The sequence below is a fragment of the Bombina bombina genome, chromosome 3 (genome assembly GCF_027579735.1).
Source record: "Bombina bombina isolate aBomBom1 chromosome 3, aBomBom1.pri, whole genome shotgun sequence".
NCBI classification, from domain to species: domain Eukaryota; kingdom Metazoa; phylum Chordata; class Amphibia; order Anura; family Bombinatoridae; genus Bombina; species Bombina bombina.
Window position 1 is genome coordinate 230,937,364 of NC_069501.1, and position 19,421 is coordinate 230,956,784.

Below are 19,421 nucleotides of genomic sequence, written 5' to 3' on the forward strand. Positions count from 1 at the left end.
AGTCCAAAACTGCTCCCCAGCCTAGAAGGCTGGAATCCATGGTCACAATCACCCAGGAAGGTCTCCAGAAGCATGTGCCCTGAGACAGATGATCCTGAGAAATCCACCACGAGAGAGAATCTCTTGTCAACTGGTCCAGATCTATCCTCTGAGACAGATCTAAATGATGTCCGTTCCATTGTCTGAGCATGCATACTTGCAGAGCTCTCAAATGGAATCTAGCAAAGGGAATGATGTCCATGGAAGCGACCATCAGACCAATTACCTCCATATACACTGAGCCACTGATGGCCGAACAGTAGAGAGAGGCAAGATGAGAGAAGCTTGGATTTTCTGACCTCCGTCAAAAAAATCATTATAGATAGGGAATCTATGATGGTCCCTAAGAAACAGACTCTTGTAGCTGGAACAAGGGAACTCTCTGTATGAGAGTTTGCTTGTTGAAAAGATGGTGCCTGAAGCAATATGTCATCCAGATAAGGCGCCACCGCAATTCCCTAAGACCTGACAACTGCCAAGAGAGCCCCCAGAACCTTTGAGAAAATTCTGTGAGCTGTGGCAAGTCCAAAAGGAAGAGCAATAAACTGAAAGTGCATGTCTAGAAAAGCAAATATCAGGAACTGGTGATGATCCCTGTGGATAGTAACATGAAGATATGCATCCTTCAGGTCTATGGTCGTCATGAACTGACCTTCTTGGACCAAGGGAAGAATGGAACGAATGGTTTCCATTTTGAAAGAAGGAATTCTGAGAAACTTGTTAAAACACTTTAGATCTAAAATAGGTCATAAAGTTCCCTCTTTTTTGGGAAATACAAACAGGTTTGAATAAAATCCCAGACCTTGTTCTCTTACTGGAACTGGAACAATCACTCCCAGGGAGGAAAGGTCCTGAACACACTGTAAGAATGCCTCTCTTTTTACCTGATCCGCAGATAACCTTGAGAAGAGAAATCTGCCATTGGGAGGACGAGATTTAAATTCTATTTTGTAACCCTGAGATACTATGTCCACAGCCCAAGGATCTGGGACATCTCATATCCACGCTTGACAAAAAAGGGAAAGTCTGCCCTCCACCTGAGCCAATCCCAGACCGGGGGCAGATCCTTCATGCTAACTTAGTCTCAGCTGAGGGTTTCTTTGATGGCTTCCCCTTGTTCCAAGACTGATTGGGTCTCCAAGAAGACTTGGACTGCTCCTGCTTAGAGGAGGGAGAGGAAGGCTTTGGACCTTTGAAGTTATGAAAGGAACAAAAATTACTTTGGACATCCTTTAGGTCTATTCTCCTTTTCTTGTGGTAGGAAAGACCCCTTTCCACCCGTAATTTCAGAAATTAGTTCTGCCAGACCAGGACCAAACAAGGTCTTACCTTTATAAGGTAGCGACAGAAGCTTGGACTTGGAGGTAACATCAGCTGACCAAGATTTTAGTCACAGAGCCCTACGGGCTAGAACAGTGAAGCCAGACATCTTGGCTCCCAGTCTAATAACTTGCATGTTATCATCAGAGATAAAGGAGTTAGCTAGTTTGAGAGCCGTAATCCTATCTTGTATCTCTTCTAAAATCAATTCAGACAAAGCATTGCACCAATAAGATGTTGCACTAGCTACTGTGGCAATACAAACTGCAGGTTGCCATTGAAGACCTTAATGAACATACATCTTCTTCAAATAAGCCTGCAGCTTTTTGTCCATAGGATCCTTAAAGGAACAGCTATCCTCAATAGGGATCGTAGTTCTCTTAGCCATGGTAGAAATAGCCCCTTCTACCTTAGGCACCGTGCACCATAAATCTCTAATGGAGTCAGCAACAGGAAACATCTTTTTAAAAAGACGGGAGACAGGGATAAAGGTATCCCTGGTCTCTCCCATTCCTGTCTAATAATCTGTGTCACACGGTCTAGAATAGGAAACACTTTCACAGAGGAAGGAACATCATAGTATTTGTTAAGCTTACTAGATTTCTTAGGGTTGACAGCAACAGGAGAGTCAGAGTCGTCAAAAGTAGCCAGTACCTCCTTTAATAGTAAACAAAGGTGTTCAAGCTTAAATCTGAAGTTTACTTCTTTAGCATCAGACAAAGGAATTATACTGTCCGAATCTGAGATTTCATCCTCAGAGGCTACTGAGGTATCCTCCTCATCAGACTTATGACGGCGGGCAACCTAGCTGCAGACGGGACAGACACCTTACACTCTGAAATTTTTTAGATTTCCTCTTGCGCTTCCCCATCATGGGAAAAGCAGATAAAACCGCTGATACAGCAGAGGATATATCTGCAGCAAAATCTGATGGCAAATAAACTCCTCCAGGAGGCTGAGAGGAACTGCAGGGCAAAGTATATGAAGCCGTGGAGGCTTGGGTCGTTAGAAAGGAAAGCTGTGGCATTGCTTGAACAGCATCATCCTAAGAGACATTAGGCTCAGAAACAAAAAGTTTATCTTTACATTTTAAAGTCTTTTCTAAACATGAAAAACAAAATTGCATAGGTAACACAATTTGGGTCTCAAGACACAATAAACTTTTATCCATAGGAGCAGACTCCTGTTCCATGTCCATAGGTAAAAGAATTCCCAATAATTAAAGGAATGACTGATATATGAAAATGACACTGTCACTTTAAGAGAAAAAACTTTTTAATCTCCTCAGAACAATATTCAAAACAAATAAAAAGGTTCCTGTACACCTCTGGCAGACTGAGGTTCCCTACCTTAACCTTCAATTCCCAAATTGTTAGGCAAGCAGCTGTACAACAATTGAAAAAATGATCCGACGCCAAGAAGCTGTCCAAAATGACGCGGTCCGCTCAGGAACTCAGTCGGATGAGGGAGGAGTCCGAAATGACGCCGCTCTGCTCAGGAACTCAGTCGGGTGAGGCAGGGGTCACATGACTGGCAAAAAAAGAAACTGCGCAGCAATAACTAAAAGTGCGCATTTCTAGCAGCAACTGCCTAGTAAAAACGTTATACAACAAAGTAGAGCCCAACAATCACATTTCGTAATAAATAAAAGTCCCAATAAACTGAAATTTATATATAGAAAGCCTCAGAGAATACATCCCATAACCGCATGGAAAGTTAACCCCTTAAGTCTCCACACATACATTAAGTGCCTGCACCCTGCACAAATACATTTTTCCTAAAGGATTAATTATGTTCCAATAATTACAGCAGTTAAATCTTCTCAATAGATTTATTATACGTATAGTTGGGTGGGTGCTTACCATTGTATATTTTCTATTTACCTTGATAGCTGCGTATTGGACTTCCCTCTCTGGGTCCAAGATTTTTTTTTTTCATGGCCCAAAATTGGTTTGTTAGGCTTCAAAACCCTCAGTTTTTCCTATTGATCTTTGAATACAAGGTTAGAGGCCCAAAAGCAACCTCTATATTTAAGAAGGGGATGTCAGTTACTTACAACTTTAAGTATTTAAAGGGCTAGCTTTCTTATAAAATGTAAAACTTGATTATTTTCTGATGTATTCATTTATAGATATCTATAGTATAGTATGTTTGTTTTATTCTGTATATCACCATGTAGAGATTACTGCAGTTTTAGTACATTCTATTGCATTTTACATTTACAATTTGTCTTTCTGCAGATAGAGATCTGGTACTTGATGCCTTTTGATCTACATGAATTAATCGTTCATCATAATGTTATAGTTCTTAACAATCTTAGCGATAGATATAATTTCAAAATGCTGTATACAATCATTTTGTTGACTGATGGTAGTTGATATACGGCGATTTTGTAAATCAATGACCATCAATAAAAATGATATTAAATAAAAAAAAAAAAACATATCTTAGGGAAATGACACTGTGTTGTTGGAATGAGTAAACCACTGAGGTATTATGATCAAAGCCATCCAAACACCTTCAATACATATAATAATGCATAATAATTGTGTACCATATACCATTACTCACTGTATAGGCTTTACTTTTGCTACTTAGGATCTTGGAAATGCCAAAGTCTCCAATCTTGACAATTAACTGATGCTTGTCCAGAAGGATATTCTGAGTCTTTAAGTCTCGGTGAAGAATAAGCTTGGTATGGACATGATGGAGGGCCAGGAGGATCTGGACAAAGAAGTGTAGAATGGTGTCCTCATCAAGAAGAGAATTACATCGTTTCTGAATGTACTCTGCCAGTGTACCCCCTAAAACGCAAGCACAATATCTATTTAGAAAGCATGGGCATCTCAAGGATTTCATCAGTCATGCAGTAGTATACATTTCATACTGGTTCTGAAGAAAATTAAACTAGCAGTTGTATGTAGACATAAATCTTATTTTTTATATGTTGGTATTACCAACAGCATTTTCCACATAAAGGCATATACAAAGTAAGTTTACTAGTCATATATTAAGACATACCATGACTGATCGAAGATACGTTTATCACTGCTACTAAATTCCCTAATAATCAGACTAATTTGTAGATTCTGCAGTTACAAAACATTTATTTAAATTAGCATCTTCAGAAATGGATTAATTGAAAAACTAAATATCTCAAATTAATTTTTAATTGAAGCAATAGAACCTCATATCATATGAGCTAGACCTAATTTGATAAACACGTTCTGGTTTAGGTAAGCACTACTTTATTTGTTGAGAGCAAAAAAATGAGAACTTACATTATGGAAATGTTTATTTAGTTTGAAAGTAATTTAAAATATGCTATGATTTATGTTATAGAAAATCCATCTAATTTGTCTTAGTCCTACAAGCACATTAAATAAATTTAACTGTAATTTCTTGAAAACATTCTCATCATTAGACCAACAGCCCCTATAGACAAATAATAAAGAGGCGCCACAACATGTGAACCATATAGGTGTGCTGTCCTTTTTGTGAGTACATATCTTTTTCATTTGTTCCACACAGAGTTCTGTTGCTGTTCACACAATGTGGTGCCTCCTTATTATTTCTCTACATAGGGCTGTTGGCGTATGGAGTTTGTGTGTTTGGAAGAATGAGTGAAGCTGCCAATCAAGATTGTGGACTGTTTCTCTCTTAAAGATTTGTTAAAGACTTATTCCATTTCTTTCCTAAGATATGGTGAGTCCACGGCTTGAGTAATTACTGTTGGGAATATCACTTCTGGCCAGCAGGAGGAGGCAAAGAGCACCACAGTTAAACTGCTAAGTATCACTCCCTTACCCACAACCCCCAGTCATTCTCTTTGCCTTCGGTGCATGGAGGAGGTGAAGTTTAGGTGTCTGTAGAAAAATTTTGATTTCATCTACAAGCAAGTTTTGGGGTATAGCCGTATTCCCCGTCATTCCTTGCAGTCGGGTAGTGATGGCTTTAAAGCAGTTAGGAACTTGTAAAGAGGTACTTACTGCGATTTCCTAACAATTGTTGCCCTAGTTTAGAAAGCCAGAGTTGGCTACTCTGTTCTTTCTTTTTTAAAGGTCTCTGTGAGGAACTGTGTCCTCTCATACCTTGTAACTGTCTACATGCCGGACAGCAGAGCAGGTAAGGGCTTTTTTTCCAGTTGGGGAGACCATGCACTTAACAAATTAAAAGATATTGCTTTTTATTGGGACATAGATAATCCTGTTGTATGGGTTACACTGGGACATAAAGCAGGCACTGTAGCATGTGTGAGACTAACATTTAAACTCTTTTAAACAGAAAGGGTAAAAATGTTTTTACTAGGCTTTATTTTCTGACACATATTTATTTGATAAAACAATAAGTTTAAACTGAAAGTAAGGCTGAATTTACTATTTCAGCAGCTTATTCATTTCCCCTTTGCTTTAAAATAAAACGATGCAACATTTTAAACTGTCAGGTTTGAAAAACTGTTATTTCTGGTACTCAGTGTACCAGGAAGTAGTGCCTCTCTGTGTCGCAGCAGTCATTTGAGCTCGGCAGTTGTGGTCACATGACCGGCTTTACTTCATAACGTTTCTGAGGAAAAAGTTGTTTTTTTCCATATCTAATCCAGTCTTAAAGGGACAGTTCACCCAAAAACTTTCTCCCCTTTAAATTATTCCCAATGATCCTTTTTATCTGCTAGAGTGTATTAAATTGGTTGCAAGTAGCTCCTTTACTCATATTTCAGCATTTGAAATAGCTGATTTAGCTTGTGGTTTCCCAACCTATACTGAAAGTTTTGATACTGGCGTATATGCTATTGACAAGCCTAAGTAAACACAGCCAGCAGAAGAGATTACACCCTCAGTGGGGGCATGATAGTTAAGTAATAAAATTATAATTTTCCATTGTTCTCTCTATGTATTGAGCTTTGGTGTTCCAGACAAATATAAGATAAGGTAAGCAAGTCTGTGTAAATGAAAGTGATAACATAATGAGATCTGATATTACCTGAAGCTCAACCCATTGTAATAGGCTGTGGTTTCAAAGCACAAAACCAGCTACTTCAGATACACAAATAAACCCGAAAATGCAATTTCTCAAATATTTTATACTCTGCAGTTGATATAACAAGTCATTTAAAATACATTTATGGAAAAACAATTTTACAGTGTACTGTCCCTTTAACTGGTAGTGGTAAGGCACCTCAGTAATTGAGGTGTGGGGTTGTCTGAGGGGTATTTTAGAAGTTTATTTGATGTTTATTAAATGTTTAACTTTTCTCAAATAATTTTAGCTGGGGATTGATTCTAATTTGGGATAAAATTTAACGTGTATTTTTTCCTTGGCTTATTTTAATTGAATATTAAAATCTTTGAAACTTATCTGTATTTATCTGTAGTTTGTTTACTGTTTCACAACATGTCTGATATGGAGCAAGAACCTGCTCTCATGAATTCATGCTTATTATGTTTAGATGCACAAATTGCAATTTTGTTCTTCATGTGTCAAGAAAACCTTGCAAAATAAAGGTACAATTTTTGAGCCTAATGTCTCTCAGGATGATGCTGTTAAAATAATACCTCAGCTTTCTCCTGCTACGTCCCAAGCCTCAATGGCATCACAAGCAGTGCCCTGCAGTTCCTCTATAACTCCTAGTGGAGTTTATTTAAAAGCAGAAATTACTGCCCAGTTATCTTCAGCAGTATCTGCGGCATTAGCTGCCATTCCCAGATTACAGGGAAAACGCAAGAGGAAATCTAGAAATTCTGAAAGTAAGGTGCCTGTCCTCAGTTCTGCTTCCCAAGTTGCCCTTTCTCATAAGTCTGATGCGGAAGATACATCGGGACTTTCTGAGGGTAAAATCTCAGATTCGGACAGTATAATTCCTTCTTCTGACACTGAGGTGGTATCCTTCAGATTTAAGCTTGAACACATTTGTGTATTGTTAAAGGAGGTTTTAGCTACTTTAGATGACTCCGATACCCCTTGATGAACCTTCCACTTCGGAGGTTTTTCCTGTGCCAGACCGTGCTAGGGATATTATCTCACAGGATAGTTTCCCATTTTTAAGAAAATGTTTCCTGTCGAGGACTCCTTTAAAGACCCTTGGTATACTGTACCCAAATTTGAAGGGGCCATTTCCACTCTGGCTAAGAGAACCACTATTCCTATTGAGGATAGCTGCTCTTTAAAGGATCCGATGGACAAGAAGCTTATTTGAAAAAGATTTATGTTCATCAAGGTCTCCAAAGGAAACCTGCCACCGTGACTAGTGCAGCATCTTATTGGTTCAATGACTTGTAGAGACTTCCTTGGATGAAACTCAAGATAGGATTAAAGCTCTTAAGTTGGACAATTCCTTTATTTCAGATGCTATTTTACAGGTTGTTAGAATAGGAGCAAAAACTTCTACTTTCGCTGTCCTAGTCCGCAGGGCGATATGGTTGAAATCCTGGTCTAAAGTCAAGCTTCTGGCTATTCCTTACAAGGGCAAAACATTGTTTGGACCCGGTTTGGCAGAAATTATCTCTGATATTACGGGTGGAAAAGGGTCTTTTCTACCTCAAGATAAGAAGAATCAGCCTAAAGGACGTCAGAGTAATTTTCGTTCCTTTCGTAACTTCAGAGGAAAGCCTTCCCCTTCTTCTTCCAAGCAGGAACAATCCAAGTCTTCTTAGAAACCCAATCAGTCTTGGAACAAGGGGAAACAATCAAAGAAACCCGCAGCTGATTCCAAATCAGCATGAAGGGTTTGTTCCCGATCCGGGATCGGATCAGGTGGGGGGCAGACTCTCTCAGTTCTCTCAAGCCTGGATATGAGATGTCCCACATCCCTGGACTGTGGACATAGTATCCCAGGGTTATAAATTGGAATTCAAGACTTTTCCTCCCAGAGGCTGATTCCATCTCTCAAGATTATGTGCAGACCAGATAAAGAGAGAGGCGTTCTTGAAATGTATACAACATCTTTCCTCCCTGGGAGTGATAGTTCAAGTTCCAATGCAGGAACAGGGTCTCAGGTTCTACTCCAACCTATTTGTGGTTCCCAAAAAAGAGGGAACTTTCCGTCCCATTTTAGACTTGAAGTGTCTAAACAAGTTTCTCAAAGTTCCATCCTTCAAGATGGAGACTATACGCTCCATTCTTCCCTTAGTACAAGAGGATCAGTTCATGACAACCATAGACCTAAAGGATGCATATCTTCATGTTCCTATTCACAGGGACCATCACAGATTCCTGAGATTTGCCTTTCCAGTTTGTGGCCCTTCCATTTGGTCTAGCCACGGCTCCCAGAATTTTTTCAAAGGTTCTGGGGGCTCTTTTGGCAGTGATTCGCTATCGTGAAATTGCTGTGGCACCCTACCTGGACGACATATTGGTTCAGGCGCCATCTTTTCAACAAGAGAAATCTCACACAGAGATATCGTTGTCTTTTCTTCATTCCCACGGTTGGAATGTGAATCTGGAAAAAAGCTCCCTTTCGCCTGCTACAAGAGTAGTGTTCTTAGGGATCATAATAGATTCTCTATTGATGAAGATTTTTCTGACAGAGGTTATCCTTCAGTGGCTCAATGTATGGAGGTAATCGGTCTGATGGTGACTTCCATGGACATCATTCCTTTCGCTTGATTCCATTTGAGAGCTCTCCAGTTGTGCATGCTCAGACAATGGAATGGCGACCATGCGGATCTATCTCAAAGAATAGAGTTAGATCAGTCGTCAAGGGACTCTCTCCCCTGGTGGATTTCTCCGGAACATCTGTCTCAGGGCACATGCTTTCGTTGACCTACCTGGGTGATCGTGACCACGGACGCCAGCCTGCTGGGCTGGGGAGCAGTCTGGAACTCATTAAAAGCTCAGGGCCTTTAGACTAGGAAGGAGTCTGCTCTTCCCATCAACATCTTGGAGTTGATGGAGATTTACAATGCTCTATGGGCTTGGCCTCAGTTGTCCTCAGCCCAGTTTATCAGGTTCCAGTCAGACAACATAACCTCTGTGGCTTACATCAATCACCAGGGAGGAACTCAGAGTTCCTTAGCCATGAAGGAGGTTACTCGGATTCTTCAGTGGGCAGAGACCCACTATTGCTCTCTGCCATCCACATTCCAGGAGAAGACAACTGGGAAGCGGATTTTCTGAACAGACAGACTTTTCATCCCGGGGAGTGGGAACTCCATCCGGAGGTGTTTTCCAGCTTAGTCCTCAAATGGGGGGTGCCGGAGTTAGATCTGATGGCATCCCATCAGAACGCCAAGCTTCCAAGGTATGGTTCAAGGTCAAGAGATCTGCAGGCAATTCTGATAGATGCTCTGGTGGTTCCTTGGGTTTTCAGGTTGGCATACCTGTTTCCTCCGTTTGCTCTCCTTCCCCGAGTCATTGCTCGTATCAAACAGGAGAGGGCGTCTGTGATTCTAATAGACCCTGCATAGCCTCACAGGATCTGGTTTGCAGACCTAGTGGAGATGTCATCTCTCCCACCTTGGAGATTACCTCTGAAGAAGGACTTCCTAATTCAGGGACCCTTCCCTAATCCAAATCTCATTTCTCTGAAGCTGACTGCTTAGAGATTGAACGCTTAATTCTGTCTAAGCGTGGTTTTTCTGAGTTAGACATGACGTAAATATCTTTATTGGTGTGAATCCAAGGGCTTCTCTTGGAGTAGAATTAGAATTCCTAGAATTTTATCTTTTCTTCAGAAAGGCCTGGAAAAGGGATTGTCAGTCAGTACCCTGAAGGGTCAGATTTCTGCTTTATCAGTTTTACTACATAAACGTTTGGCGGATGTGCCAGATGTGCAATCTTTTTGTCAGGCCTTGATCAAAACCAGGCCTGTCTTTAATTCTGTTGTTCCTCCTTGGAGCCTTAACCTTGTTCTTAAAGTTTTACAGCTGACTCTGTTTGAGCCGTTGCATTCCATAGACATTAAGTTGTTATCTTGGAAGGTTTTGTTTCTTGTTGCTATCTCTTCTGCTCGAAAAGTCTCAGAACTCTCAGCTTTGCAGTGTGATTCCCCTTATCTTATTTTTCATGCCGATAAGGCGGTTCTTCGTACTAAGTTATGTTTCCTTCCTAAGGTTGTTTCTAATAGAAATATCAATCAGGAAATTGTTGTTCCATCTCTGTGTCCTAATCCTTCTTCTTCCAAAGAACGTCTGTTACACAATTTGGATGTTGTACGTGCTCTTAAATTGTACAGGCGACTAAGGATTTTTGCCAGTCCTCTGCCCTCTTTGTCTGTTTCTCTGGGAAATGTAAAGGTCAGAAAGCTACTGCTACTACTCTTTCTTTTTGGTTATTTAGTATAATTTGTTTGGCTTATGACACTGTTTTGTTCCTTCTCTCTGTCCTAATCTTTCTTCTCATAAGGAACGTCTGTTACACAACTTGGATGTTGTGCGTGCTCTAAAATTCTACCTACAGGCTACTAAGGATTTTCGTTAGTCTTCTACCCTGTTTGTTTGTTTCTCAGGAAAGCGTAAGGGTCAGAAGGCTACTTCTACTTCTCTTTCCCTCTGATTGAGAAGTAGGATTTGTTTTGCTTATGAGACAGCTGGACAGAAGCCTCCTGAGAGAATTACAGCTCATTCCACAAGAGCTGTTTCCTCTTCTTCCCTGGACTCACCATATCCGGAAAGAAAAAGACTTATCAGGTAAGCATACATTTTGTTTTTTTCTGTTCACTTTTTGGACATTTAATTGCTCACTTAACCAGTTTTTTTAGTTCTGTGTTATCCTTAGCAGGGATATGATTATTTAGTGCCTCTATGTTTATTTCTATTTATATAGAGATTTATTTTGAGTTTTTATTCTTCTCATTAGGCAAGAAATGAATGAGGAGTAGTTTAACTAGTAGTTAGCTAGTGAGAGAACATAATCTGACCTATAGATGTAATTTTAGATCATGCAATTTGTGAGCAAGCATTGTACAGTTTATTGAATATAAATAGTTATCTTTGTATCGAGTGTGCTACTCTAAATTATTTTTTGGTTAATAATTTGTATAACTGAACTAGTATCAAGTATAAATCTGTGTTCTAGAAGCTGTTTTTTCATTTTAATTTTTGTATTTTTTTTTTAAGTATGATAGATTGATTGCATTAAAGGGACAGTCTACGCAAAAATTGTTATTGTTTAAAAAGATAGATAATGCCTTTACTACCCATTCCCCAGCTTTGCACAACCAACATTGTTATATTAATATACTTTATAACATTTAAACCTCTAAATTTCTTCATGTTTTAAAGGCTCTATTGACAGCCTCTTAATCACATGCTTTTGTATTTGCTTTTCACAACAGGAGACTGCTAGTTCATGTGGGCCATATAGATAAAAATGTGTTCATGTCCGGGGAGTTATTAAAGAGTTAGCACAATATAGGACTGTGACAGACCCTGACTGGATATCTCCGCTGAAAGATCCTTCTTCCTCCCCGGAACCTGTAGCTGTATAGCTGGAAAGTGATTATAGCAAGTAGCCCACCCTAATAACCAGACAAGACCAGTATTAAGGTGAAACATAAACAGACTTAATTGGGAAAACCACAAAGTGTATATACACCTTCTCATCTTGATAAGAGCCTTATCTGATCCCGCCATTTCAGCCCCTCCAGACAGGCTGGCGTCTCCATAGGAGCCATAGTCACATAGAGACCCCCACAGTATCTAGGTCGCAGTTTCGTCAATAAATAATAAATACAAAGTCATGTGGTCAGGGGGCTGTCAGAAGATGCTTAGATATAAGGTAATCACAGAGGTAAAAAGTATATTAATATAACCATATTGGTTATGCAGAACTGGGGAATGGGTAATAAAGGGATTATCTATCTTTTAAACTAATTGAAATTATATTGTGACTGTCCCTTTAACTTTGTACAAAAATGTTTCAAAAGCCCTCTAATAAATGCTTTGTGAGTTGGCCAAACTTTTGAAGGATTAACAGCTGAGTATGTACGTAATAATAATAATAATAGATATAGAGGACATTTTTTTGAGAAAGGGCAGGAATTTTACAATATTTAGGTTACACTGCTTACTACATACACTTGACACATCAATCACTCTAATGTAATTTATATACCACAATTTAATCAGGTGTATAACTGCAAAGGTCATGGAGGTCCTCCGTGATTGGCTAATTATTTGAGTCTGGGAAACAAAGTGTTATCTGTCAACTTACTCTCCAGGTGTGTGACTAATTAGGATTTAAGATAAGTTCCCTAAAAGCTTTGTGAAAGGGACTCAAAATTATTCTCTCTTCCAAGATTTTTTGTTGTTAATTGGGTTATTAGATACAGTAAAATCACCTGCTAGTGTAATCTTAGGCCTATCCTACCCAGTAAGAAGCTTACTGACTTTATTAAGAGAGAATGACTGAACATCATTAGGAGCATATATATTACACAACAGAAGTGACCTGGGGCAAAAATTTAATGATACGAAATCCACCTGTATTATTATGTACTACAAAATGTGAAATTATTTATTATAAAAACTGATTAACTTGAGTCTAGAATAGCATGTCCCATGCAAATTATGTGTTAAAGTCAGGAGAATTTGGTTAATTAGTAATGTGCTGTTGTTTTCACTTAAAAACATGTTTATGGAAGATATGATATTGTTTAACAGTTAACTGCGCAGAACTGTCAATAGACGAAAGGATAAAGCAACATTCTTATAATTACTGTGAATACAAACCTCCTGAAACAATAACCTTCCTTATGTCAACAATGTGAGTCACAAGTTTCTGACCTGGATTTGCACAGGCAGTTGGTTTCGGTCCTGTTATCAGATTAAAATAAAGTAACAATGCACCACATACTGGAGAGACTTTCCACTGACAAGTGTGCTTTTGCAGGCATAAATAGAACTCATGGTTATAGAGAAATAGTCTGAGAATTTAAATAAAATGCTATCTCTTAGCCTTAGGCAATTCATTTAAGGTTTTATTTGTACACAAATCCAGTGCATTTTTCAACTATTTCACATAGGAAAAAAAATAAATCTCTGTGACAGAAATTAATAGCTATGAGTAAAACTAAAAATAGAACAGTTCATTGGCATTTGAAATGAACGTTACATTCTAAATATCAGTAGCATTTTTTATTAACGTTTGCAAACCAAGTCCATTGAAACAGTAGTTTGAGTGCGTGCACATTTCATTTCCACGCATGCTCAGGGTGCTGGTGATATCACATGACAAGTCGCCAGGGGTGCTCAGAGCATGAGCGGAGGGGCGAATGAGTATGCCTGCAACCCACTTTGCGCGTGTTAAAAGTTCTCTCTCTAGCAGCAAACAATAAAAAATTCTTTACAGCAATATTCTAAAGGTAAAAATAAATGTTTAAAAATGATTTACACATGTAATTTTAGAGACCAGCAAACAGGTTAAATACATATATCAAAAGTCCAACTCAGGAGCCACAGCATATTGCAGCTCATGGAAGGACACAGTGATTTGCTGCTACATGTATATACTATTCCTAGGTGGCTCACAGGTTATGCCTCTAAACTGTTCCTAAGCAGGACGCAAATGGTACCTCAAAAACTGTGTAACCCTAGTAAAATCATTAGACCCAGTTAAATTCACTCAACATGAATCATCTAAAGGGCCAGTTCACACAATTACCCCACCAAAGTTATCTGGATGGTTAGCAACTTAAACATCAAAAGTACTTAATATTAGCAAACATAAGAATTTGAGAATTTTAAAATTCTACCTAGTGTTTGCTATGCCCTTCTATTAGGGTGGTCCTGCATCGAGCTGCATAGCTATGCAGATCGATGCAGGACCGGCCTAATAGAAGGGTATAGCAAACACTAGGTAGGAGCACGCCCCCAGCCAATTAGAATTACGCATGCAAAGTGACTTGTGATGCACAGACAGTGCGCCCACTAGGTCCTGTGAGCGTGCACTCTATTACCAGTGAGCATTATTTCTAAACTTGTGCACACACTGTTTGCAGGTCATGGTATAGTAAATGACTGCAGCTAATATAATGTCAATCACTACTGACAGCACAGGAGGTTATGCTGCTTAGGTGCAGAATTGCCAAGCATGCTGGATACAATTCCAGCAATAACAGCATCAGAATACCTAGCAAAGCGATCCAGCAAACAAATCTCACAAGTCATGAACACGGATGAGCTTTCATTCAGCTCTGCTCCGTGTTCACACTTCTTCTGACATCACTGAGAAGCATCGCGCATGTGCAGTAGCCAATTGAAGTTCTTGAGTCTGGAGAGTATGGCTCCATAAAGAAGAATACCTTTATACCCATACAGAAAGATGTACTATGGGTAATGGATCAGTAAGTATTAAAGGGACATGAAACCCCATTTTTGTCTTTCATGATTCAGACAGAACATGCAATTTTAAACAACTTCTAATTTACTTCTATTATCTAATTTGCTTTATACTCTTGACATCCTTTGCTGAAAAGCATATCTAGATAGGCTCAGTAGCTGCTGATTGGTGGCTGCACATAGATGCATCATGTAATTGGCTCACCCATGTTCATTGCTATTGCTTCAACAAAGGATATCTAAAGAATGAAGCAAATTAGATAATAGAAGTAAATTGGAATGATGTTTAAAATTGTATTCTCTATCTGAATCATGAAAGAAAAAAATTCAGTTTAATGTCCCTTTAAATTCGGACAACAAAAATGTTATGCATTTTCAATTAAAAATAAAAAATATTTTTGAGTAAGCTGTCCCTTTTTTACCCAGAAAACAGTCTCACTACGGGGTGTATAATGCATTTTCGTATGGGAGATGCATTCATTACAAAAGTTCACAATGAAAATTGTAATTTAAAAATCCAAACAAGGGGGGGCGGAGCCAACTGCCGTGCAGAGCAGACACGTCTTAGAGAAGCTCCTCAGTAGTGTCAACTAAATAAGTTTATTTTCCAATCCAAAGCAACAATTTATACCCTGAACTACCTTCGCATATATCAGAGAAGGGACCGGGTGCACTTAGAGGTGTTTGCGAGTGGGAAGCTAGTTTTATACCGCGGATGACAAATGTGAGTAAGGCCCGGCAAATTAGCTCACACGGACATACCGGAATCTACGCAGCTCAAGCAAAAAACCTCCATGCCACTCCGGAGGGCCGGGGATCCGCTCCGGAGTCTGGTTTGGCGCTAAGCGGCGTGTGGCTGATGGTGAGGTCCTGAATGCTGGCCTGAGATACCCCTTACAGTGGACCAGATTTGTACAAGAGACCCGGACGAGAGTAAGTGTACTTTTAGATATATAACAGCCCACCCGCTAGTAGACACCAAGCCTCATACCTCTCCATACTATGGCCATAACTTTTACAGGAACATACGAGACGCTACCTCTTACCTACAGCTGTAGCCAGAGATATTTGTTTTGGCGCAAGTCGCCATTTTTCCTTCTTCACCGTTACAGCACACAGCATAGGCCTCCTGGTTGCGTGGCTACGTTATTAACACCACAACACGCTCTACAATAAAGAGCTAGGAGATACCTAATTGACTTTCCTATTCCCTCAATAAATAGTGGGATATAGTGCAAGGGAGAAATCCCTCTGTGTGCAACGGCCGCAGACTCAGTGTAGCTTTATGTGAAACGCATAGATCTGTTCTGTCCGTGCGCTCACTTATTGATAGTGGTGTTTGCTCTTTGGCATCCGGATCCTTTGAATTGTGGGCCCAATAGAACTCCATAGTTATTGTGGACAGGATTGGATTAAGGGATATCTACAACTCAATTACACCTTCTTGTGTTAAACACTAGCATACTTCACACATGATGTACTAAAGGCGCAACTTGCAGGGAGAGGGGGGACCGCAGGCCACTGGTCCCCGTTGTATTTCACTGACTCACATCTCACGCTTCACCTATTTTTTGTTCGAACCCACTACTGTTATATGTGGTCTCACTGTTTGTTCTAAACTTTATACCCATGGCGCAATCTACAAAAAGAAAGCCTAAACCAGCTGCAGGGCTTAAGAGAACAGTGGCAGATCACTTTAACTCTGTTTCACCGTCTGCACATGAAGACTCACAAGACAGCTCAACCATGTCTACATCTATGTCTGACACTGTGGCCACTACCCTTAGGGCTTTACAAGATGCTGCCCCAATAACTGTGACTCCTACTTTTATTTTAACATCTCTACAGTCCCTACTCAAGGCGCATCACTCATCCTTTCAGGCCCAAATCACTGCTTCACTGTCAGACGTAATACGTGATTTAAATTCCAATTCAGAGCGTCTGGACACTGTAGAGAGGAAACAAGAGGATTTGGTTGTAGACCAAGCTAATGTTCTCTCTTATGCCCAAAGTCTGGCGGAGCAACTTAGCATATTTGAAAACAAAATGGCGGATATCGAAGACCGATCCCGCCGTAATAACTTACGCCTACGAGGGATCCCTGAGAGTGTGGCACCGGGCGATCTGGTCGCCTTTTTGTCCGAGTTCTTTGGCTGTTTAGCACCACCTTCTACTCCAAATGAGGGGCTCATTGATCGGGTTCATAGGGCCCTGCGCCCCAAAAGTGTAGCCTCTGATAAACCAAGGGACACTATAGTGAGATTACATTTCTATACATATAAGGAACGGGTAGTCAGAGCTTCCTTTGCCAAACCTGCCCTTCCTGATTAATTTAAGGATATTAACATCTTTGCAGACCTGTCTTTCCATACTCTTCAGCAGCGAAAGTTATTTGGAGAATTTACCAAATTCCTCAGAGCCCAAGGCGTAAAATATAGATGGGGTCACCCGACCAGACTCTTTGTTCTTAAAAACAATCAACAGCATGTTGTCAGCACAGTGGAACAGAGCCAGCATCTCATGAAGCTATGGAGTTCCGAACCAGCACACCAAGACCCATCACAAAGCCCAGTGGGACCCGCTCCCACAAAGAAACTTCAAAAATTCTGCTGCTCCAAACCAAGCTCAAGAAGAAGAGGACGGTTAAGTAGAGACGGTATAATGGGTAATGTGTTTGTTAAAAGGTGTCTCTACTATGCCACCCTACTAAGACTGTATGTTACCTCCATTTAATAGAGCCTTGCCGCTCTCCACTCTCCTGTTTTAAGTGAGTCAGTGTAAATAAACGGACCCCTTTTTTTTTTTTTTTCCCCCTCTCCTTGTGTGTTTGTCTGCTTATTTTTTGGTATGTTTTCCCTTGTTCCCACCTTGTTTCCCTTGTCCCTGCCTTGTTTGTTATGCTTTGTCTTGCCCTTCCTTGGGGCCATGTGTTTGGCCTAAATCTGTGTTGTTTAAATTTTATATTACTCTATCTTCCAGATTAGAATGTAGGTACGGATGGTCTATGTTTCAGATGTGTTATTATACCCTCCTGATATAGGGGTTTACACCATTTTACCTTTGACAACCGTATATCCATATATAACTCACAAGTCTTCTACTTATTGTCAGGTCTCTCCTCAACATGAGGGGGGAGGGGAATCACAGTTATTTCGAAGTTGCATACTAAAGGTGCCAGTCATTACCTACAATGCCCTCACCACACACAGTTATCACAGATAATATCTCTTACTTTAGAGGGTGTATGAGAGGATGGGATAGCTTCCTGCCATTTCTCCTAGTTTGGGATGCTTACATTGCTTCTATATACCAATAACAATGTATGAGGTTATGGATATACCAGCCGTAGTGATACAGGGCTCTCAGAGCAATGATGCTGTATAACCTTACAACTTCCATAGTTAGACCCAGAGCCCTAGCCTTGACCAGCCACCCCCTTATGTAACGGGTATGAAATACAGGAGAATTAGCGGGTGATAGAAGGGAAGACAAACTGTAGATATTCTCTCGCTTAACCACACAGCTCACTAAGTGACCATTAAATCACTAGGTTCTAAGGTGGGCCAAGCACGGTACTGCTCTCGGTATGTTATTAACCATCTAGCTTTGCACGTAATGGTATTCTACTATTATTTATGTTACATGAACGTTTTATAAACTGTAGTTTTTGGCTTGAAATGTTAAAATATAATTATATCCAGATATTTTAATAATGCTTTGATACACCAGTTATTGCGATAACCATGTATTGTGTCCAGCTATGCTACCTGTAATGCTTATGTGGCTGGGGGTTCCCCCCCCCTCCCCACTTGCCACATAGGATAGGTGTTGATACAAATTATCCACATACTGCAGGTCTTATTTATGCACAGTAAGGTTTTTGTTGTGTTGATTTTAGCCTTCTAATTTGCTATATAATATTGTAACATTGGTTATCCATGTTCCATGAATGTTTTATATACTATAGTATTGACTTATAATGTTCAGGCTTAATTGTAACTGAATGTTTCAATAAGGGTTGTTATACTAGTTACTGTTGTAGTATTCAGTTGTGATCATCTGCGCTATGTGTACCGCCCATGTAGCCTGCCAAATCTATCTACTTTTTTGGTGGCATGAGTTAAGCACTAATACAATATACTAAGGTAAGCATTTTTACACCTCTTCTGTCCTGTTGTAGCTTGGCTCCCCCTATCTCCTTTTTTTTTTTTTTTTTCTCTCCTCAGGGTCCGGAAATCCTCTCTCCCCCCTCTCCTCCTTTTTTTTTTCCTCTCTATTGTCTATTTGATCTGCTTTTATTTCTCTTCCCTTGACACTACATACTGCTTGCAGGTAGACATTCCCCCCCCCCCCTTAAAGTACTCTGAATTGTGTTTCAGAGGCTACATACGCGGTTTATCTTTACCAAATCAGAATCCAGTCCTCGGACAGAAATTGCACGCGCGTGCAATTTCTGTCCGAGGAATGGATTCTGATTTGCTTATCAGTTGAAGAAGAAGGCAGCTACGTAATGGTGGGGGAGTTCAGCATCCATATTTACCGGGTATTAGAGTAGTTAGCGACGCTGATTAGGACAGAAGCAAGGCGGCAAGGCAGGAGGGGTATAGTGTAGGCGGACCTCCGTTTTTTTATTTTCAATATCAAAACATGTTAAAGTAAGTGTTGACTGTCCCTTTAAAACATGGAATGTTCCCTCTTTATCCTGGCTTGGACGAATAGCAGCTTTTAAAATAAGCCTTCTCCCCAAATTGACCTATCTTTTCAGATCCCTGCCCCTCCCAATCCCCA

General features: G+C 40.0%; 1 protein-coding gene across 1 annotated transcript in view; it reads right to left on the bottom strand.

The window, feature by feature from the left end:
- NEK8 (NIMA related kinase 8) overlaps nucleotides 1-19,421 on the bottom strand; it is a 196,830-nt gene that overhangs the window by 147,076 nt on the left and 30,333 nt on the right. Inside the window, exon 3 of the mRNA XM_053706189.1 lies at nucleotides 3,931-4,163. Coding sequence (XP_053562164.1) covers nucleotides 3,931-4,163 — 233 coding nt within the window. The remainder of the gene's footprint in view (nucleotides 1-3,930; nucleotides 4,164-19,421) is intronic.